Raw genomic sequence first — 19,960 nt, 5'->3', positions numbered from 1 at the left:
TGAATATCTATTTTAAATAGTGTATTACCCTTTAACTTAAATATTGTAAATATTAAAACAATATTTATGATCTTAAGAAGTAGAAAAGTGTTAAATATTAAAACATCCATTTTCTTAAAAAATGTATTAAGGTGTGAAATGGTTTGAACGCATGGATTGGGAAGAAAAGCTAATCTCATGAGATTGTGTTGTTAGTATTTTATATATGAACTCTTCGTCAACAATCAAATCAATGTGAATGCACATTCTAATTATAATTAGACATCTCTAATATGTTTACATGCATACATACTATCAAAATATCTACAAACTCTGTATATATATTATGGTTAATTTCTTTTATATGTATAATAAATCAACATTTTAACATGTTTATTATTATATTTTACAATTTCAAAATATCAACTAATTTTTCCTACCATGTCAAAATGTGCAATAATATTAAAGATTTTTTTTTTATTTAACGTAGAATTTACGTTAAAAAATGAAACTTCGTCCCTAATATTGATATTTGGAAGTAGATCTAAGTCGGCAAAAAGATAAAAGGTAATTGGATAATTATTTTTTAAAGTTGAGACCATATATTATATTAGAAAGTTCCATATGTGGATGAATTTTGAATGGATTATTCAACAACTCTTTGAGTTCAAAAATTCAAATGGACCAAAATTAATGTGGTTTATTTCTTAAAGAGATAAAAATGGAGAGACTTTGGGCAAGTTGTTTTGCAGCCACATTAGACTTTTTTTTATTATTTATTTTTAGAAAATAATAATGATAAGAATACTTAATAATAATAAGAGTTCGTTCTATATATAGATGATTTTGCAGCCACTTAATTATACTAAATAAAACTATATATTAAAATAGAAAGAAGATATTGAGAACTCAAATAACTCTCAAACTTTGGCCAAATGAGACAAATAGATGGTCTAAGTTAATTAGGTAAAATGTTAAATGTCAAATGATTTTTCTTATCTTTATACTTATTTGTGACATTATTTATTTTTTTTTCAAAAAATATAATACTAATTTTAAACAACATCACTGAAACAAGTCAAAATACCATTATTTAAAATTAAAAAAAAAAAAAAAAAAAGTTAACTAATTCATTGATATGAATATTCATTAACCAAAGCATATAATTATTAACATTGGTACAAACTAAAATTGATAGGACGCAAAGGAAAAACAATATTAAAGATAATTTTTCCTAAATTTTGTGAAGTTGGTTCTAAGTTATAAATTTTTGTATTAAACAAGGTTGAAATTGGTAAGTATGAGATTTTTGCATGTCCTCAATTTGAACCTTTTTTCTTTAGGTACTTACAAGTTAGTTTTAGCTACGTATCCACGTATCCCACTACTTGTTTAAAATCGACCATGAATGCACGATCGTATTAATAAGTGGTGTCTTGATATCTTTAGTATCGTCTAATTTCTTTGCACACAAAAAAGTTGAATCTCGAGATCATTTATTCTTTAGTTGTTCTTTTAGCTATGCTATTTGGGAGATATGTTATTACGAGCAAGGCGTTCACACATATATATGATATCTCATTGGGATTTAGACCTCAATTGAATTTGTCGTATGAGTAAAAACAATCAATTGACGGAGTAAGGTCTAGAAAATAGTTTGATATGCTATTATTTATCATATTTGAAGATAGGGTTGCTACGTTTGTAGGTGGTTAAGTCAAATTCTTTGGTTTGATATTTCAATCGTTTGGAAGTTTTTATCCTTTGTTGTTTCTTGGAGCAATCAATGTACTTGATTTACGTGAAATTCTCTTATGTGTTTTTATGTGTTCTTGTTATATATATATATATATGAAGAAGGTGTGATGTTTGAACTCCAAGACCATAATGGGTCTTCTCATTTTCTAGTCTATATCATACTAAATTAAGTAAACATTTGTGAGGCTAATTAATCAAATTAGTTAACCTACCAACTCCAAAAATTTAAATCCCATATTAAAGAAAGAAAGAAAGAAAGAAAGAAAGAAAGAAGATGTGGTTTTCCACATTAAACCTTATAATAAAGAAGAAAAATTATAAAAACAGTTTCTTCTTATTTTATCACTAACATTGACTTCCTTGTCAATATTGGTCTTCTTCTTGCATTGCATGTTTTCTTGAATTAATGTCAAACTTATCAATCTCTCCCTTTTCTTTATTGCAATGTGAAAGCTTTGAAATATAATTAATCAATGGATGTCTTAATTTGAAAGTGGTTTTCATATATAAAAGAAAAAAAAGGGTGTGTGAAAATGGAGTGTTTGTTCATTATCTTTATGAGGAGTTAGCTGCTTGTGAATGAGAAACATAGTAAGTTGTAATAATTTATAAAAATATGGTATATGGTGGGCGAATTTAAGTCTTTCATTTATGTATCAACTTTTTTCCTAACTTAGATCTACATAATTAATGTAAAAAAATGTCAAATAAAATGACTATATAGTATATATTTCTCCTTCATTTTAATTAATTTTCGTTGGTCAACCTTATGTTTTGGGATTTTGTTGTGGTTGTAGCACACACATTAATTATAGGGATCAACAATAAATTTGATTCTTTCTTTTTCATAATTACGTTCATTTATGTCAACAATAATAGTATTCATGTTTCTTTCAATGAATGCTAAGTTGAGTTTTCATCTTCTTAACCTTTTTAACGTTTTTTTTTTAAGTTTAACTAGTCAAATAATTTTCATATTGAATAGATAATTAAGTCCGTTGTTCCATTTTATCCTCTTTAGTCTAAGGTTTTTTAAACTAAATGATATCTATAACTTGATGGATTTATTAATTTTAACTATAGTAATTTAGTGAGAGTTAACTAACACGACACCTTCTTTTAATACCATAGTAATAAGAATGAAAATAAAATTTCGTGATTGTTATTACTACAAAAACTATAGGTTAAGAGCGAACTAAAATTGATTATTTAATTGTTGCTATTGTTTGGGATAAAAGGTGAGTAAAGTGGATAAATGTTAGAACTTTAGTCTCATTAAATGAACACACACCAAGCAATTACAACCTTTTTAAAAATATTATCTTAAAGTCAAGAGGAGAAGAATATTAAAACTGAATATTGAAAGAAAAAAAAAATAAACCCATAAGAGGATAAAATTGAAATTTGTTAACATAGATTAGAAAGAAAAAAGGGCACAAACATTAAGAACTAAATAGAATATTCAACAAATTCATTGAATATAAAGTACAAATTTTGTCTTATATACCCTTCATATACATTAGTCTCTAGAGCCTAGACCATAGTAATTTAAAATTTGACATAGTCTTTCATATTGCTAATATTTGTACTACTAGAGAATGTGAAGTTACTTTTTTATTATTATTATAAAACATAGTTTTTGAGAATATACATAGAGAGAGTTTAGTGTTTAGAGTATGAAAAGCTTTCAAGTTTGAATATGAACTCTCCACAAAGAGAAGAAGAAAAATCAATGGCTGCAAATTGCATACATATTGTCTCTATTTGTGCTTTCTAAGTTCGGTTTGCTTTATTTGGTCTAAAAGGGATATTAAACATCACACCTCAGTTTTTTATGTTTATGAAAATATAATATATGATGATAAATAAGGAAAGTTACTCCTATCAAATCATTCTTTCTTTATTTTTCTTTTATTAGGCTAATCAAATTCATTTTGAATAAGTAAATATACATTTGCCAAAAACAAAAAAGTAAGTACACATTTGGCATCTTCCTAAAACTCACGTTTACAGGGTTCAACCATGTAAATCAAATTGGATACAAAAAATATACATAATTTTATAAAATATTATCCGAATAATGCCTAACCATCTAAATTGAAAATGGGTTTTATTATGTAAATCAAGGCAATTAGATGTGAAAGATTATTTTTCATTAGTTTTCCTTTTATTTGGTTAAATTTGAAAAATAGGGTGTGAAGTTTACTAAGCTTCTAAGAAAGAAATAAAAGATTAAAATTTGAACAAAAGTCGACCAAAATGAGAAAATCATGTAATTTCCCTTCAAATCATATGAAATCTGGTAAAATCCAATCATTTTAGATTTCAGATCATTCTCTATTAATATTATTATGATTTCATTTTATCTCAAAAATTCAAATAAGCCCTTATGAGTAAGATTGAAATTAAACTCAAAAAACTCATCATCAATGAGATGCTTTTTGTCTTGCAATCTATTCCTTCAAAATATAAGAAAATAACTTTTTTAAGCAACGACCAAGCTGTATTACACATTGCTTATAAAGTTAAAAATATAATTAACTACAGAACAGGTTCGTATAAAGAATAGATAACGAGTTAAAACCAACATTCCCATAAAAGCAGATCGTACATTATCACCAAACTCAAGCATCTTATCTTTCACAACGAATTCTCTAAGTTGGCCGATATCATATTAGATCTAGAAAGGAGACTCTGAGTCCATTAAACTTGTTTGTAGAAGAGGACGTAAGCCCTGTCATGTAAGACATTATTCTTTCCGATTGCAGTGACAGATGCATCGTCAAATCGAAGCCATTGGTTGTTATGGTATCGAACATCAGCAGTGTAATGTCCCTTTGAGGACTCTCTCCCATGATGGGTTATGGTAGCCACAAGTTCATATTTCCTACCCTGAAAGAATTGCAAAAGGCAAACAATTAGCAAACTATCTTCCTAATTGACCGTTGAGCTTACATTACAAGAATAAGAAAAATGCGTCTCAGAAAAATGGGAGTCCAAACAAAGTTATAAGAAGACTCCAATCCAAGAGAAGACCAAGATACAAACGAAGGTAACAACAACACAAACAGATAAGGCATTAAACCTTAACCACCTCCTCCTTGATTTCTCGACTACTCTAAAACGAAGATAATTGATTCAAAGACCAACTTCTCAAGACCAAAAATGATTTATGGCCCACTTTTTAAATTTTGATTCTGACTGCTTACATCATCCTCAAGCAATTTCACAAAACTACCCCCACTTTCTCGTTCTCTTTCTCCATCTTTAGAGTTTTCCTTACTATCCCCCTTTTCGTTTCAAATTTTGCTTTTCTTCTCCAGCAAGACCACGGGACCAGCTTCGGCCGACTTCTGCTCTTTCTCGTTTCAGTTTGTGTTACAGAGAGATAGATCGAGTGTCAAAGAGCAAGACTCAAAAGTAAGTGAGAGAGAGGGAGAAGAAGGGCGTTCTTTGAGAGAGAGATCAATAACGAGTGAGCAAGAAAACGCAATCCCCAATCCGCAATTCTATTTTGGTAATTTCACCCGAATTTCACATCAACACCGTCAAGATGCAGTACAAATCTCATTTTTCCCCAAATTTCAAATACCCCACAATACAACAAAGAAACTAAACTAGCACGCCAGAAACACCTCCCCAGACAAAAGTTCACCCATCTCTATCTCGCACCCCTAACCCTAATACCAAACAATTTCAACCGACAAATGTAAAATACCATAATGTAAAAAACGATAGATTGTAAATACCTCTGTGGATGATGAGACAAGAAGATCGCGGTTTAAAACCAGCTCAAGTGGGAAGTGCACAGGCTTATTCAGTTTGGTACTTCCGTGGCTTCCATAACCAAAACGCTTCAGGTGTAAGATCATTATCTTCGATTGTTTCTGTATCTTCACAGATTTACTAGCAGCAACGACACCAGCCTAGAGAAAGTGTATCTCAATTTTAGAAACATATGAAACTAAAAGAACGCTTAGTGAAGAATGTGCTCAAGGATTTTGGATACAATCATACAATCTTTCAATACAAAAACATAATCCATGAAGAAAACCAGATTTCAACAATCCTATGTATGCCAACCACCTGCAACCTATAATTAATCTTAAACCAACCACCTCTATTACCGAACCAATTTGTATAAATATCCATTCCATTATTTGTTATTAGTTAAGAACACCTCCAGCAGATTGTTAAGCAATAAGTTTCTAAAACTAAACAGATAGATAGAATTTGTCTATACTCAACTAAATCAGAACCAGAACTTTACAAATCCATTTTCTAATTTGGAACCAAAATTTCAATCTAAAAAGTGATAGAATGGAGTAAAATTTCAATATCCCAAAATCCTCATTGGGCCAGAGTTATAAATGCAAGAGGCAGAGTAAATAGAATAATGAAAGAAAATGCATGGAAGATTCGTGCAAAAGATCAAAGAAAGAGAGTTCAGTGATATACAGGATAGAGTATACCTTCCCAGCAGATGATGGCCGGTACCCTTCGAGGGTTTCTGGTGCCGAAAACAAACGTAGAGCATCCTCAATGGTGCGAACAGCATCAGGGCAAATATCAAGGTGCAGTGAAAGAAATGGTTGGAGAGTAGCAGAGGGCTTATTTCCTGCTCAATTCCATATCATAAATTGGATCAGAGGTGATGATATCAAGAAGAAGTATGTTAATATCCCAACAGCAATAAAACATTCAGCTTTAGAAGATAATAATCCATGCAGATGGTCATCCCTAAAGCCACCGGAGTGATTAAGCCCCCTCCCCTATAGTCATGATGGCTCAGATAATATTAATCTAAAGGGGAGATTGCACACGTGCATCATACAGAGAGATAGCCAGATCGCAGTAGTTCAAAAGTTAAGTAGCTGCCAAAACTTCCAAATATATCAAATTAACTGGTAAGCAGCACAATAATTCCAAAAAACACTAACTTCTAAATGATAATTATCTGCAGCAATATTCCATTTGCATTAAAATGCAAAAGCAAAACAAAATCAGACCAAAAACCCATGACTTTCATGCCTGTATATGGAAAAGCATATGCTACCTTTTGCTTTCACCATGCTTGTCAGTTGCCCCCCAAAGATTTCACTCAACTCTGAAGGAACAAAACTCTGTGTCCTCATTACAGCAGTTCTATTCTTCCGCCCAACTGTCTCCCATTCATCATCTTCTGCAGAAGCAACTACAAAAGATTTACCCCCATTGGTACTTGAAGACTTTCCATCAAGCTTCAGCAATTCAGCATGCATCCGGTCCATGACAAAACTTAAAAACTCTTGAGCATCTTCTTGCCTGAATAAGCATTATGACAGGAATTTAAGATTTAATCCATTCAAGCATTTTAGAGGTGAATTGAATCTAAGATTTTGATAGACATCATGGCATGCAATGGAGGTCTCTTTCGTATTGAACTTCCAATAAAAAATTTTCTTAAAACGAAAAGTGCAAGTGAATCATTGTAGAAAAATTATCAAAAAGCCTGCACAAAAATAAAATGAGTATGCAACTTTTTCCAATAGATCTTTCTTTTCTTTCACTTATGATAAAGTATCATTAAATCGAACATTAGAACCCATTTACATATCTTTCTTTCTTTTATTTTTCCTTTTACACATACTCAAAACCTCTTGAACAAGTTCTAGGTATTGAGTTCAAAACTATAGTTAACCTCTTAACAGCATTGAGAATTAGGTCCAATAAAGCACTTAAATTCAGAAAATTACAGTGGATTAAGAGTTTCAAAATAAAAATTATTAGTAACATAAACCTGTAGTTATCCACTAAAAATCCGACCCTATATCTGACTGTCAAATATCAAAAATAAAAAAATAAAAAATATATATTTAGAAACTTAATGTGAACCTCATGTGAAAGGAAGTCAAAAAATAATTTGCAAGATAATCTCAAGAGAGATAAAGTTCATAGGAAGAATATCTGCACCAGGTGCAGAGAATTCTACAATATGTCAATTTTGAATACTATTACACAACAACACTGAAAAAGAAAAGAACCACTGTATCAATGTTGATATTCAGCTTAACTGCAGATTTTAATGTTAAAAAAAACCACAACCAAGGAAGAGAGTTAGGCATTGAAATAAAAAGATATTAGCAAAAGTCTGCAAACCTCGGACGGCCTAAGATACCGCTGGGTAGATCTGGACTAAAATTTTTAAGAACACCGTCAAACATGAGAGGGATAAAAGGCTTCCCAACGTCAGAAGCAGCCACATCCCTATTCAGAACAGTTGAACTAGGTACTTCCAAGGCAGATATGAACTCTACAAATGCAGTTAGTGTGGAATAACCAACCTGAAAAAAAATGTCAACATTCAAGAGTTTGTCATATATTTTACAAAAAATAATGTGACTCAAAATCTACTTGCTTCTCACTGTAAGAATATAATGGGAAGAGCAAAGACCAACCTTGGGAATTTCACGATTCTGTAAGTTTCTCAAAAGATCAACAAAAGGAGGACAGGATAAAAGAGCCTGCAGAGTTGAGTTCAGAAAGCATAGATTCCCTGAATTTATTAAACCTCGAGGTAGGAGCGTAGTGGAGGAAGTAACAGAGACATTGGATGCCCTTCTGAAATTCTCTTTGAGAACATTTTCTGGCAGATGATCAATACTACCATTTTCCTTAATATCTTCTGCTATCAGTCTTGAAAACTGATTCAAAGAATTGTTATGATGACCATTTGATACACATAATGACGAAGCATCGATGTCATCTATTTTTGTTGTTGACACCCCATTAGAACAAGAGAAGCTTTTATTAGAATTGTAATTACTTCCATTCTCCTTTGGCACTTCTGATTCCAGGGGAGAATGACTTTCACTTCTTTGGACAATTTCCAGTTCAGTATCGTCCCTCGCTAAATCAGTGGACCCAAAAGTAATGGATCCTGTTGAGGAACCAGAAGGTCCTTTCAGTTCACTGTCAGCAGAACTGCCCAATGATTTTCCGTCTGTAAAATTCAGAGAACCAAATTGCACGTTTACATTGTTAACCAGCCTTCCGGGACTAACATTCAACTTAGGTGGCATCCATGAATTGGTTTCGTCTTCAGTGAAAGACCCGAACAATAGAACCTGGTAGAGAAAAAAAAAGTCCACAAGTTCAGAGGTCTCAAACACACCAATGTACAAACAATTAACAAATACAGTGACATTATTTAAATCCATTTTATCAAACAGTAAAAATCCACCGATAGAATTTTCCCTTAACTACTACTAAGTCATGTAACAGAACGAAACTGAAGTCTAATAATAAATTGAGAAAATAATGACAAAAGACATAAAAACCTCCATCTAAACTCAAAGAAAATTTTCATATATCAACGTGATAGACCATGCATTGCCTGAGATGCTTCCTAAAATGAAACTGAGAAGTTTTCCTCTCGATTGTATAATGCATAATTAAGCCATGCATTTACGTGGGTCGCGATGAATAGAAAGTCACCAAAATGATTTTCTCGACGCACCACTAAAAATTGTACAAGATGACCCATATGCAACATTATATTTAATAGATAAACATTTAGCTAAAGGAGTAAACTTGATGCAATACTTGCAGTTGCGATTGCATGCTGGTTGTCAAATAAAACCAACAACTCCATACCGTCAAACTCAACCAAAACTAAACCCAAATAACAAAGCAAAACTCAAAAACCCAATAAGAGAAAAAGAAAAAAAAAAAAGAAAAAAAGGAGGGGAGGGGGGGATACCTTAGAATCGCTCATGTCTGAAAGTGGATTGGAATTGCAAGGAAAAAGGCCTGAGATCAAAACAGGGGTTTTGAGAATAAAGAAGGAGAAAAGGAAGGAGGCATATAGGGGAAGAAGCGGAGTGAAAGGCTAGGGTTTTAGAAGACCCTGAAGGATGAGGAGCAGGTAAAGGCAAACCACCGACTGAAGACATGAAAGGAGAAGAAACAGAGCAGTGGGTGAAGGGAGAGAGCGTTTGACAATTGAACCCTCTCTATGGCCCTCCTCGCCGACCAGAACCACAGCACAGAGCATCGACTGCGTACCGACGAGATTGAAGAGGAAGAAGAGGAAGAAGAAGAAGAAGAAATTGTGTTCCCCAATCCGTTTTTAGGGCTTTGAATTATATTTGGAAAATGGAAGCCCTAGATAGAGAGATACTACGGATGGGCCATAATTTGTTTCCATTAACAAATATTAATTATTTGTTTACGGTTTAATTCATACATATTTTTAGTAATTCTTCTTCTTTTTTTCTTTATATTTTTTACTTAACTTTTCCTTTCTTTTTTACCCTTTTCTTTTGTTCTATAATCAACCAAGACCAAGAGATGATTTGAAACTTTTTACTTCCTTTCGTTTAACAAGGAGGAGAGTAATAGTTTTGATTGACTCCAAATTTCAAACTTCACCTACATTAGTAAACTAATATATAACCAAATTTTCTAGAGTTAGTAATGAAGTTGCATGAATCGATCTATTCATAATGGTCATCCATCGTCAAACGTAATTGAATTGTTTTTTTTATCACGTTTACTTCAATTTAAGAATTTAACACATCTAATGTTGCTATCACCGTTTGACCCCTAAAGGCAACTATAATAGTAAATATAGCGGTGTATGTGATAGTAAAGTAGTGAAGGAATATAACCATAAACCTTCAATATCAACGGTGAATAAAGAGTAACGCTATCTCCAAGCTTAAAAGTGGTGAAGAAATAATACAGTGTTACGTAGTTCCATTATTGCAACACTTTTTCAGTTTCTTCTGCAATACCGTATCAGTTGCAAAATCTATTGAGGTAGTTCATGTTAGAGAGTAGTGGACATGATTTTGGGAGAAAATGATGTTGATGAGCGAGAAAGTCCGTACAACGTCAATGAATTACTACAAGATTCCTATAAGGTAATTCTTTTTCCCTCAATTGATGGGAACTCGATTTTAATAATGAAAGATTTATTAGTTGTATTTGCTATTTTATTTTCTTATTATCATTTAGTTAATTTATTTATTTTTAAGATGTAATGTTGATGGAGTTTAATAAATGTTTTGTATTATTTGTATACAAGCCTAAGGGTGGATGTATATACCTCCCATTTAATAATGAAAAGTATTTGTTTTTTTTTTTAAAAAAAAAAGAACTCCCGACCCACAATATTTGACGTCGGAAGTTCCTAGACATCCCTCGACGTTGTATGAACGTCAAAGATGCTGTCAATCTAGCGTCGAGAGATGTCTAGGAATTTCCGACACTGAATGTTGTGCGTCGGGAGTTCCTCTTTTTTTTTAAAAAAAAAATACTTTCCATTATTAAATGGAAGGTATATGCATCCACCCTTAAACTTGTATACAAATAATATAAAACATTTATTCCTAAATTCAAATTGGAATTCAAACTCAACTTCAATTTTAAATCCTAACAACACTTCAAATTCGAATTCAATACTAAAACATATGACTAATTCAAAATCTAAATACTAAAACTAATTTGAAATCTAAATACTAAAACAAAACAATAATTAAACTAAACCACATATTGGAATGAAGAGTGACGACGACATATGACGACAAACGGTCGAACAAGGACGGTGGCAAGCAACGACGTGGATCTCTCTCCTTCTCAGTCTCTCTCTCAACTTTTCTCGACCTTCTCCTTTTAGTTCTGTGACTTACAAAACTGAAGTGGGTTTTTATAGGAAAATTTCCGACGCAAATCAAAAACATCGAGAGACACCTCTATTTCTGACGTCATAAGTAAAACGTCGAAAATAGTTTTAACCTCTCTTGATGTTTTACTTATGACATTGATAATAACTAAATTTTTTCCAACGTCGTGCAAAGAGACATCAAAAAATATATGAGAATTAAATATTTATTTATCTTCTCCCGATGTCTTGAACTACCACGTCGGGAATACTTGTCTCAGCCAATGTATATTTTTATGCATCGAGGATGGACCTTTGTTCCAAAGTTGCTTTTACCGATACCTTTTTCTGCGTCAAAAGAGCCCCGGTTTCTTGTAGTGTGTTCAAGCCCTACAATTTTGGAGATGTATCCTTGAGGCTTGTTTTATGCACACATATCTATTTGTGTTATTCATAGGAAAACAAATATGTAGTTTTTTTAAATGCAACTTATATGATTTAAACATACTATGGATAATATTACTTAAAATTGATTATGTAACACTGTTTTTTTTAAGTACATACCGAAAACAAATATTTTGAAAAATTATTGACATTTGCAAAAATGACAAAAACAAGTTATAATAATCAAGTCCATAGCACACATACTTTATAATTTTTGAAAATGGCAAAAACAAAACCCAACCCACACATCAATAGATAAAATGTCAGGAATGTCCTCATATACATTTGATACACCTTATACATGTTCGATAAACCTAATACCTCTTGATACTTTTGATAAATACACTTGATGCACCTGATACTCTTTGATACACTTGATACCTTTTGATACACACCTAAAACATCTTAATACACATAATACTTCTCACTAAACTTGACTCTTCTTGATATATTCGATGAACCTTAGACCCTGATACACTTGATTAGTTTGATACACTTAAAGACTTCACTTATAAATTTGATAAACTTGATACACCGCTAATAAATTTGTCATGCTTCATTGGTACAATCAACAAATTTGATACGTTTGATGTACATGATATGTTTGATATACCTGATGCATTGTGCAAATACACTTAGTATTCTTCACTTATGCATTTGATTGATTAAATACAATTAATATGCTTGAAGTCCTACATATACACTTGATAACTATTGATTTACACTTGTAAACTTGATTCATATACTTGATAATGATTCACTTTACTGATATGTTTTAATAATATATTGTTGATATACTTGATAATGATACACTGAGTTATATCATTCATATACTTAATAATACTACAATGAACTGCATAAAATTTAAAGAAAATGAAAATCACGTAGCAAGTATATCAACCAACCAATACATATAATATAAGTATATCACAACTGTGGTATACAAAAATGAGACAAAGTAAAACCAAAACAAAATCATTCTAAAAAAAATAAAACAAAATCATTTGAAATCAAATTTTAACTCAAAATACACATCGAGAAAAGTAAAAAAAAAATCACAAATGAAGTTAAATTACTCTGATCAAGAACCATTATATTTCATATTGCAATTATTATACTATTGATATTCTAAAATCAAAATTAAGACAAAAAGAACAAAAAAAATATTTATAGTATAAAAATGAATAAATAGGACCTTAAAAAATGGACAAATAAATAAATAATAAGTAGAACATTAAAAATATGAAGATAAATAAGTTATTGAATGATAATTTAGAAATAATAACAAATTTAAGATTGAAAGTGAAAATTTTGTCATATTTACAAAATTATAAAATAATATGCTATATTTACTATATCATATTTTTAAAATGCTACCCTATATAATTTCTTAAATATTTACGTTATCAGTGTATTGATAGTTAATATTCGGGGGGAAAAAAAATCCTCTTTTCAGTTAACGAATGTGAAATCTTTTCGGACCAAGCTAATTGATTTTAAGAAGGAGTGATTGAAACTAAATTTAAATAAGATCTTATTTCATTTTGAATTTTTATTTTAGGTGTTAGGGAAACTTAGTGTTTTGGTATTCTTTTAATTTGTACTTCTCACTATTAAAAAAGGGTTATTTTTAAAAAATGAAATTGGAAATTTCCTTTTTCTAATGAAATATTTCTAAACAATCTATATAATATAAAAAGATGGGAGTGAATAAAGTTTTTTATTTTCAATTTTGTCATTTTTAAAACGAAATTAATTATTGTAATTGTTTTAGGAAGTTTGTTCACTTATCATTAATATTTCTTTAATATATTTAAGAATTTGAGTATAGAGAAATGTATATAGTTGGAAGTTTGAAACAAACTGAAAAATTAAAGTAGTAATTTGTTTTTATTATTGAAATCAATAGTCTATAAACTAACAAAGACAGTATTGAAATTGATGAGGGAAATGCGGATATTTCATCTTTCCTCTTTTAAACGGTATTCCAATTCTTATAGAAACATATATAAAAGTACGTAAAAGGAAGTGTTCAGATGGTTACTCATTTAATATTTTTACCATTTTTTCCCATTCGTAATAATTTGTTTTAAAATTGTGTTTAGATTAAGACCTCAAAACTTTTCTTCAAAAGTTATTTTTGGTTGATAATAGTTTTATAAGTTAACCGATAATCAATTTCCCGGCTATCGGAAGAGTCATTACCGGAATTCCAAAGGATCCTCGCCCGCGCGGCCATGCCGAATCCAAACGACACTCACTTGCAGACTCCACTTCGCCATACTCAGCCCTCTTCCTCATCCTCTACTTCCAGAGTCCTTCTTCTTTTAACCTTCCTCCCTCTCACTCTCGCATCTCTTGCTTTCGTCCTCCAATGGCGTGGCGGAATCACTGACCCTGCCACTCGCTGGTCCCCGCCGGGATCTTACCAGTTCCCCGGCATGGAAGCCTCCCCACTCTCCCCGATTTCGCGCCACTCCACGCCTTCTGCCTCTGATTGTCTCAATCTCGGTCGGAGTGTTTCGCCCTCGTTCCCGTACTATCACGACTCGAAGTTCGATCGCGGATCAAATTTGAAGCCTAAGGTCTATTGCTCTTCTTCTTCTTCTATGAAATTTGGGTTTTACTTGGTGTCATGAAGTTGATTTATGAGTTGTGTTGGTGATTAATTGGTATGTGGAATGGAGCTAAGATTTGAGAAATGGTTATGATTTGTGAAGGTGAAGGTGGGTTTTTTCTGTTTTTCCTAGATGGCTGATAAGAAAGGGAAATGAGTTTGTTTGAGATAACAATTTTTGTTTTCTGATGGGAATTCTGAGACTTCCTTGTGCCGATTTTGATGGAAATTAGTACATAAACTTTGTTCTTTCTTTGTTGTGTTTCTTTCATTTTCCCTCGTGATGTGTAGATATGCATTACAACAAGTACATCAGCAGGATTAGAGCAAATCTTGCCTTGGATGTTCTATCACAAGGTCATTGGGGTTACAACCTTCCTACTTTTTGTGGAGGGAAAAGCTGCATCTCCTGATGTGGTTAGAGTTTTGGAGTCAATTAATGTGAGTTCAATTGCTCTCTAGTTACTCCTAGTTGGAGCCACTCTTTGTTGTATTCGAGTTTTTTGCACTTGTTAAGCATGGATTTGACATGGCCTTGCAGGGAGTGAGGTTGATATTCAGAACAAAAGAGTTAGAGGAGCAGCAGGCAAAAAGGTGTAGAACTTCTGCCATTTTTTTACCATAAAAATTATAAGAAACAACTTTCGTTTAAGGGAATAGAAAGGTTAAGGAAGTGCTAATTTTTTTGAGTTTCTTTAGAAATGTCATAGTGTCTGATTGGAAGTTCTAGAACCCAGTTATGTAAGATGTGCTATTGGTTCATGATCTTTTTCTCTTGTAAGGGTGTGTAGATGAAAACTGAACCAATTGTAGGATTGACAAAACCAATCAAGCTGAGACTTCTCTGTTAATTTTGACCAGTCCTTGAAAATTTGATTTGGTTTTATAGTAGTCAATTTCCATTTTTTTATTTGATGCTGGTATTAATTACAAAGAAAAATCCCAGTCTAATCCAACTCATGTTCACTTTTTTTGCATAAGCGTAAGTTTATGCAATTCTGGATATTAAGAATAAGAAGCTTACACCAGCAAATTTGGATATTAGGGCCGGCAGAGAGCAAATAGATGATCCAGCTTTTCCGAAATACCCACATATATATCACTAATTTTGGGGTGGACAGAGGGTCTTTTTCTTTCGTGGGGAAAAGGATTATCGTATTTATTTAAGAGTTCTGTTATTAACATTTTATATCCTGTTCTTTCTCAACTCATTTTTCATTGTGGATGTCTTGTTTCTTTTTGCTATCCTCAGTCGGATCTGGAATGAAACATGGCTTTCTGGTTTCTTTTACAAACCTTGCAATTACGAACTATTTGTGAAGCAATCTCTCAATATGGAGATGGCCATCAATATGGCAAGGGTATGGAAAGCGTTCTTCTTATGGGCATTACTCTGTCGATGATAACTTATTCTCTAATGTATCGCTATTAACTTGTGCTGTTTAGTTTCTTCTCTCTCCTTAAAATATTAGGATGCTGGGATGGATTGGATAATTCATCTTGATACTGATGAGTTGATACATCCAGCCGGTGCTCAGGAGTACTCCCTGAGGCAATTGTTGCTTGACGTGCCTGGAAATGTTGATATGGTTATTTTTCCTAACTATGTATGTGTTCATTCTATCTTTTTGTTTTGTAATTTGTTGTTTTTGTTGTGAAATGATGAAGCTACTTGAACTTGTCAACACTAATTTTCTTCTACAATTTGACTTTGTTGTGAGTCACAATCTAATTGTAATGTGGGTACGTAGGAAAGCAGTGTTGAAAGAGATGATATAAAGGAACCTTTTACCGAGGTAGTTTCTTTCACTAACCCTCCCTCTCTTTTACTTATTTGAGCTGTTTGGCTGTAAATTTCAATTGCTTATCCACCATCATTTGCACTTGTGCATTTGCAAAGGGCTATACAAACATTGAAATTTAAAATCTGCATGGAACTACTATAGTTTGGCAAAATGGTTTCTGTTGCTTATATTGGATGCTCATAATTATTTTATTGTATAATATATATTTATATTTTTTCTGTTGCCATGGCCATTCTTTATGCCATCGGTTTTTCTTTGCACACTCGTTTTATGAACTCAGGTCTCGATGTTCAAGAAAAATTTTGACCACCTGCCCAAGGATACATATTTTGGCATGTACAAAGAATCAACTCGTGGTAACCCAAATTACTTTTTGACTTATGGAAATGGGAAATCGGCTGCTCGAGTTCAAGATCATCTTCGTCCGAATGGTGCACATAGATGGCATAATTACATGAAAACCCCCAAGTAAGTTGTTTACTAGAAATTGTTTTAAATTATAAAACCATTGGAAATAGCAAATTCTTACTTTCTATCAATGATAGACTGCAATATATTCCAATAAACATCTATTAGTGTCTATCACTCAAGTGATGAATGTCTATTTGTGCCTATCGTGGCCATCACAAATAGAGAGTAAATTTTTGTTGTATTTGTAAATAAGTTAACTCATTTTGCTATATTTGAAAACATCTCTTGTGTAAATGTGAACTTGAAGTTTTAGGATAGCTATTTTTACAGCGCTAACTATGCTCGTGTAAATATCTGCCAGTGAGATTAAATTGGAGGAAGCTGCCGTATTACACTATACATATGCAAAATTTTCTGATTTGACTTCTAGACGTGACCGCTGTGGCTGTAAACCTACCAAAGATGATGTTAAAAGATGCTTCATGTTGGAATTTGATAGAGTTGTGAGTTCAGTTTTTCCTGATCTTGTAGCATGTGATCTTCTGTCCACATTCAAAGCTTCTTGAACAGGGTTATGCAACAGTCATAATACATTTTGAACCAATACTTCAATTTGATGTGGATGAAGAGATATTTTCTGTAGTTACTGCTTAAATCTGCTGCGTTAAAGAAGTGATTATACTTAAGGATTGCTGGTAAAACTATTCTTGAGATCTGGGCCTGCGTTATATTTAAATGTCAATTGTTAGTAACGAAAAGTTATGTACATGAGATTATTGGACAACTTTTATCCTCTTTCTAAGTGCCATTTTGCATGAGGTAGTTGTTTATTTATATATTTTCTTTTTGTGTGCACTTAAATCATTGGTCTAAAATTTCCTAGATATAGGAATAAATTTTTCATGATACAAGAATTCATCCAGAACTTAGGAGTTTCTTTTAAGTTATTCTTTTTGATGACCTCATCCCATCATTTTTAGTTGCTTCTACTTTGGGTTAGGAATCCCATCATTTAAATGTCTAAGCAATTATATGCATTGCAGGCATTCATAGTTGCTTCTACTGCAACCCAGGAAGAAATGAGGAACTGGTATTTCTCTTTATGAAGTTTTTATTTTCTCTATTTGTGTCTTTGGATTGTGATAGATTTGCTTCTTTACTAGGTATCGTGAACACGTAGTGTGGGGTGACAAAGACGTAAAAGTCAAGTTGTTGAAGAAGGGTATTTTAACACGAATCAATGCTCCTATGGTAAGACTTTTATTTGATATCTGTAGTGACAAATTAGAAAGAGTTCAAAACTCATTTAACTGTTCATTTAAAACAATTCAGTTACGAAGTTCACTTTGGATTAGTATCTAACTTATTGCACTCAGTTAGATAATTTTCCAATCTCTTTTTGGTTCAGGTGATCATACAGGGGTTGAGGGAGAGTGGCATCTTCGATTCTGTTATTGCATCTGCTTCTGCAACTCAATCAAAGGATAAATTTTTGTCATCCATCACTACCAGTAACTCAAGCAAAGCCGTTGCTTCTCAATCTCTTCCATCTAGGAAGCTAGGCGGAAGTAAAAACTACCAAGCAACTGCAAGGAAGGCCCTGAAAATTGACGCCAATGAGTGGAATGAATATGCTGTCCCACCGCAATCTCCTCCAGGAATAGAGACTTCGAAACAACTCTAAACCTGGTTGGCGGTATACACGTGATTCTTGTGGAAAAACAACCGTCATTACTTGGTCTCTGGTTTGTGGTGTGGATTGTCTTCTTACTTTCCTTCATGCATTACAACACCTTAGCTACCAAGAGATGTTAGGAGTGAAAAGAACAGCAGATAAAAACTATTCTTCATTGTATAATACATTGTGCCAGTTATAAAATCATGCAATTGATTTGGTGTATGTTGTTTGTCCTTTCATATCGTTTCCAAATATTTTGTGGGTTCTTAATCAAGCATTGCAGCTGCAGAAGGGTTGAGGAATCATCATGGCAGCGAACTTTGAAGGTCAGTCTATTTGATCGAATGCACAAAAACTTGTAGGACAGAGAATATAACTGGAAAAATGATTCACCCATAGAGTATTGAAGTTTAAACTCATAGTACAGAATTTACATACACAAAGTCACAAACAGCAGTACAGTGAAGAATTGAACTTAGATCTGATTACTAATCAAACATTGGTGGTATTTTCAGGTTTGAAAACCGGCTGCAGTGATGATGGCGAATGAGCTGCACCACTACCAGGTGGCGGCGTGGGCACACCGAATATCTGTGCATTAGTCCGTATGTCTTGTCTCCCTTTTGCTCGGCCTAGAAAGTAACATCCGAAACCAAGCAACAAGCAGAAGAAAATCAAAGGCAGAGAGATCACCACCACCAAACCCATCTCTGATCACAAGCAAAGAGAGAGAGAAGAGAGTTGAATGGAAGGAAGAATGTGTGTGAGATGAGATTATATATACAAAAAAAAGGGGACGAAGAAGAAGGAACAAACTAGGCTTATTCTTGAAGGATTTTTTTCTTCTAATTTTGTGTGTTTGAAGCCTTGAGATTCTATGAAGAAGAGAAAAAGTAAGGTTTGATATATATATCCTCGAAATTCCATCCAACGGTCAGCTTAACGTTGAAGCTTCAACGGACACTTTTTCAGAAAGAGACAACCATTCAAATAAGTAATAACAGCTGGATATATAAATGCTTTTTTTAACTTCTTATTCCTCCTCTTTGCTCAATGATTTCATCCTCATGGCTGCCTCAAGAATCCTCTTTTTGCAGCTTTACTTAATATTATTTGGTTAAACAATTTCATTTGTTCATATAGTTTTCAGAGTTTCCATTTGTTCCATGTGCACGTTTTCTTCTACCTCTAGCTCTTCGCATCTTTATGTGTTTTAATCAGAAAATAAACTCTTTATATGTTTTGGTCTCTCTATTCAAAACAGAACTAATTTTCTTAGGGATTTAATAAAGGGGGTGGAATTGAATTGAAACCTTTAAAAGCTATAGAAACCTAAAGTAAATTGGGTACAAACAAATGTAATTAAGATGTTAGTTTAATTCCTTTCCATCCCCTTCATTTCTTATGGGCAAACAGGTGGTGCAACTCAACAACTTACGTTTGAACATTTCATGTCTGCACATATCAACTTTCTCTTATGTTGCTTTGAGGAATATCCTTCTGGGCAGACTTTGCTATTCGTTCTAATTTTCTTTCAGTTTTTGGCTTGCTTGTGTTAAAAAAAAATGTTAATTTAATATTAATTTTAATACTTTTTTTTCTTCATATTTCCATTTTGTATT

The 19,960-nt window shown here is 32.6% G+C and overlaps 3 protein-coding genes across 3 annotated transcripts; 1 reads left to right on the top strand and 2 right to left on the bottom strand.

Annotated features, from left to right (window-relative positions):
* Nucleotides 1-4,142: 4,142 nt before the first annotated feature.
* LOC101203324 (ubiquitin carboxyl-terminal hydrolase 24) lies at nt 4,143-9,902 on the bottom strand. The gene is made up of 7 exons (XM_011656610.2): nt 9,479-9,902; nt 8,175-8,843; nt 7,876-8,060; nt 6,794-7,041; nt 6,210-6,355; nt 5,487-5,663; nt 4,143-4,629 (listed from the first exon to the last, which is right to left on the bottom strand). The coding sequence occupies exons 1-7, from the start codon at nt 9,491-9,493 to the stop codon at nt 4,441-4,443; spliced, it is 1,629 nt and encodes a 542-aa protein (XP_011654912.1). The 5' UTR covers nt 9,494-9,902; the 3' UTR covers nt 4,143-4,440.
* Nucleotides 9,903-13,928: 4,026 nt separating this feature from the next.
* LOC101203570 (glycosyltransferase-like KOBITO 1) lies at nt 13,929-18,560 on the top strand. The gene is made up of 11 exons (XM_031885733.1): nt 13,929-14,412; nt 14,736-14,885; nt 14,986-15,038; nt 15,697-15,805; nt 15,917-16,051; nt 16,196-16,240; nt 16,530-16,717; nt 17,022-17,163; nt 17,704-17,750; nt 17,824-17,911; nt 18,069-18,560. The coding sequence occupies exons 1-11, from the start codon at nt 14,065-14,067 to the stop codon at nt 18,342-18,344; spliced, it is 1,581 nt and encodes a 526-aa protein (XP_031741593.1). The 5' UTR covers nt 13,929-14,064; the 3' UTR covers nt 18,345-18,560.
* A 151-nt stretch (nt 18,561-18,711) lies between these two features.
* LOC101203814 lies at nt 18,712-19,081 on the bottom strand. The gene has a single exon (XM_004143564.2). It carries the CDS (start codon nt 19,044-19,046, stop codon nt 18,831-18,833), a length of 216 nt encoding a protein of 71 aa, XP_004143612.1. The 5' UTR covers nt 19,047-19,081; the 3' UTR covers nt 18,712-18,830.
* Nucleotides 19,082-19,960: the final 879 nt, after the last annotated feature.

This window comes from Cucumis sativus, chromosome 5 (assembly GCF_000004075.3).
Source record: "Cucumis sativus cultivar 9930 chromosome 5, Cucumber_9930_V3, whole genome shotgun sequence".
NCBI classification, from domain to species: Eukaryota; Viridiplantae; Streptophyta; class Magnoliopsida; order Cucurbitales; family Cucurbitaceae; genus Cucumis; species Cucumis sativus.
Note: the sequence above shows the minus strand (reverse complement) of the source record. Positions and strands in the feature narration are given on the sequence as shown.

Excerpts from the sequence above, each read along its gene's own strand:
- LOC101203814 (XM_004143564.2), bottom strand. The coding sequence starts at position 19,046 with ATGGGTTTGGTGGTGGTGATCTCTCTGCCTTTGATTTTCTTCTGCTTG.
- LOC101203570 (XM_031885733.1), top strand. The coding sequence starts at position 14,065 with ATGCCGAATCCAAACGACACTCACTTGCAGACTCCACTTCGCCATACT. Across the intron at positions 16,241-16,529 it reads TAAAGGAACCTTTTACCGAG|GTCTCGATGTTCAAGAAAAA; the intron begins GTAGTTTCTTTC and ends TTATGAACTCAG. Across the intron at positions 17,164-17,703 it reads TGTTGGAATTTGATAGAGTT|GCATTCATAGTTGCTTCTAC; the intron begins GTGAGTTCAGTT and ends TATGCATTGCAG.
- LOC101203324 (XM_011656610.2), bottom strand. Across the intron at positions 6,356-6,793 it reads AAGCATGGTGAAAGCAAAAG|GAAATAAGCCCTCTGCTACT; the intron begins GTAGCATATGCT and ends GGAATTGAGCAG. Across the intron at positions 5,664-6,209 it reads GGCCATCATCTGCTGGGAAG|GCTGGTGTCGTTGCTGCTAG; the intron begins GTATACTCTATC and ends CACTTTCTCTAG.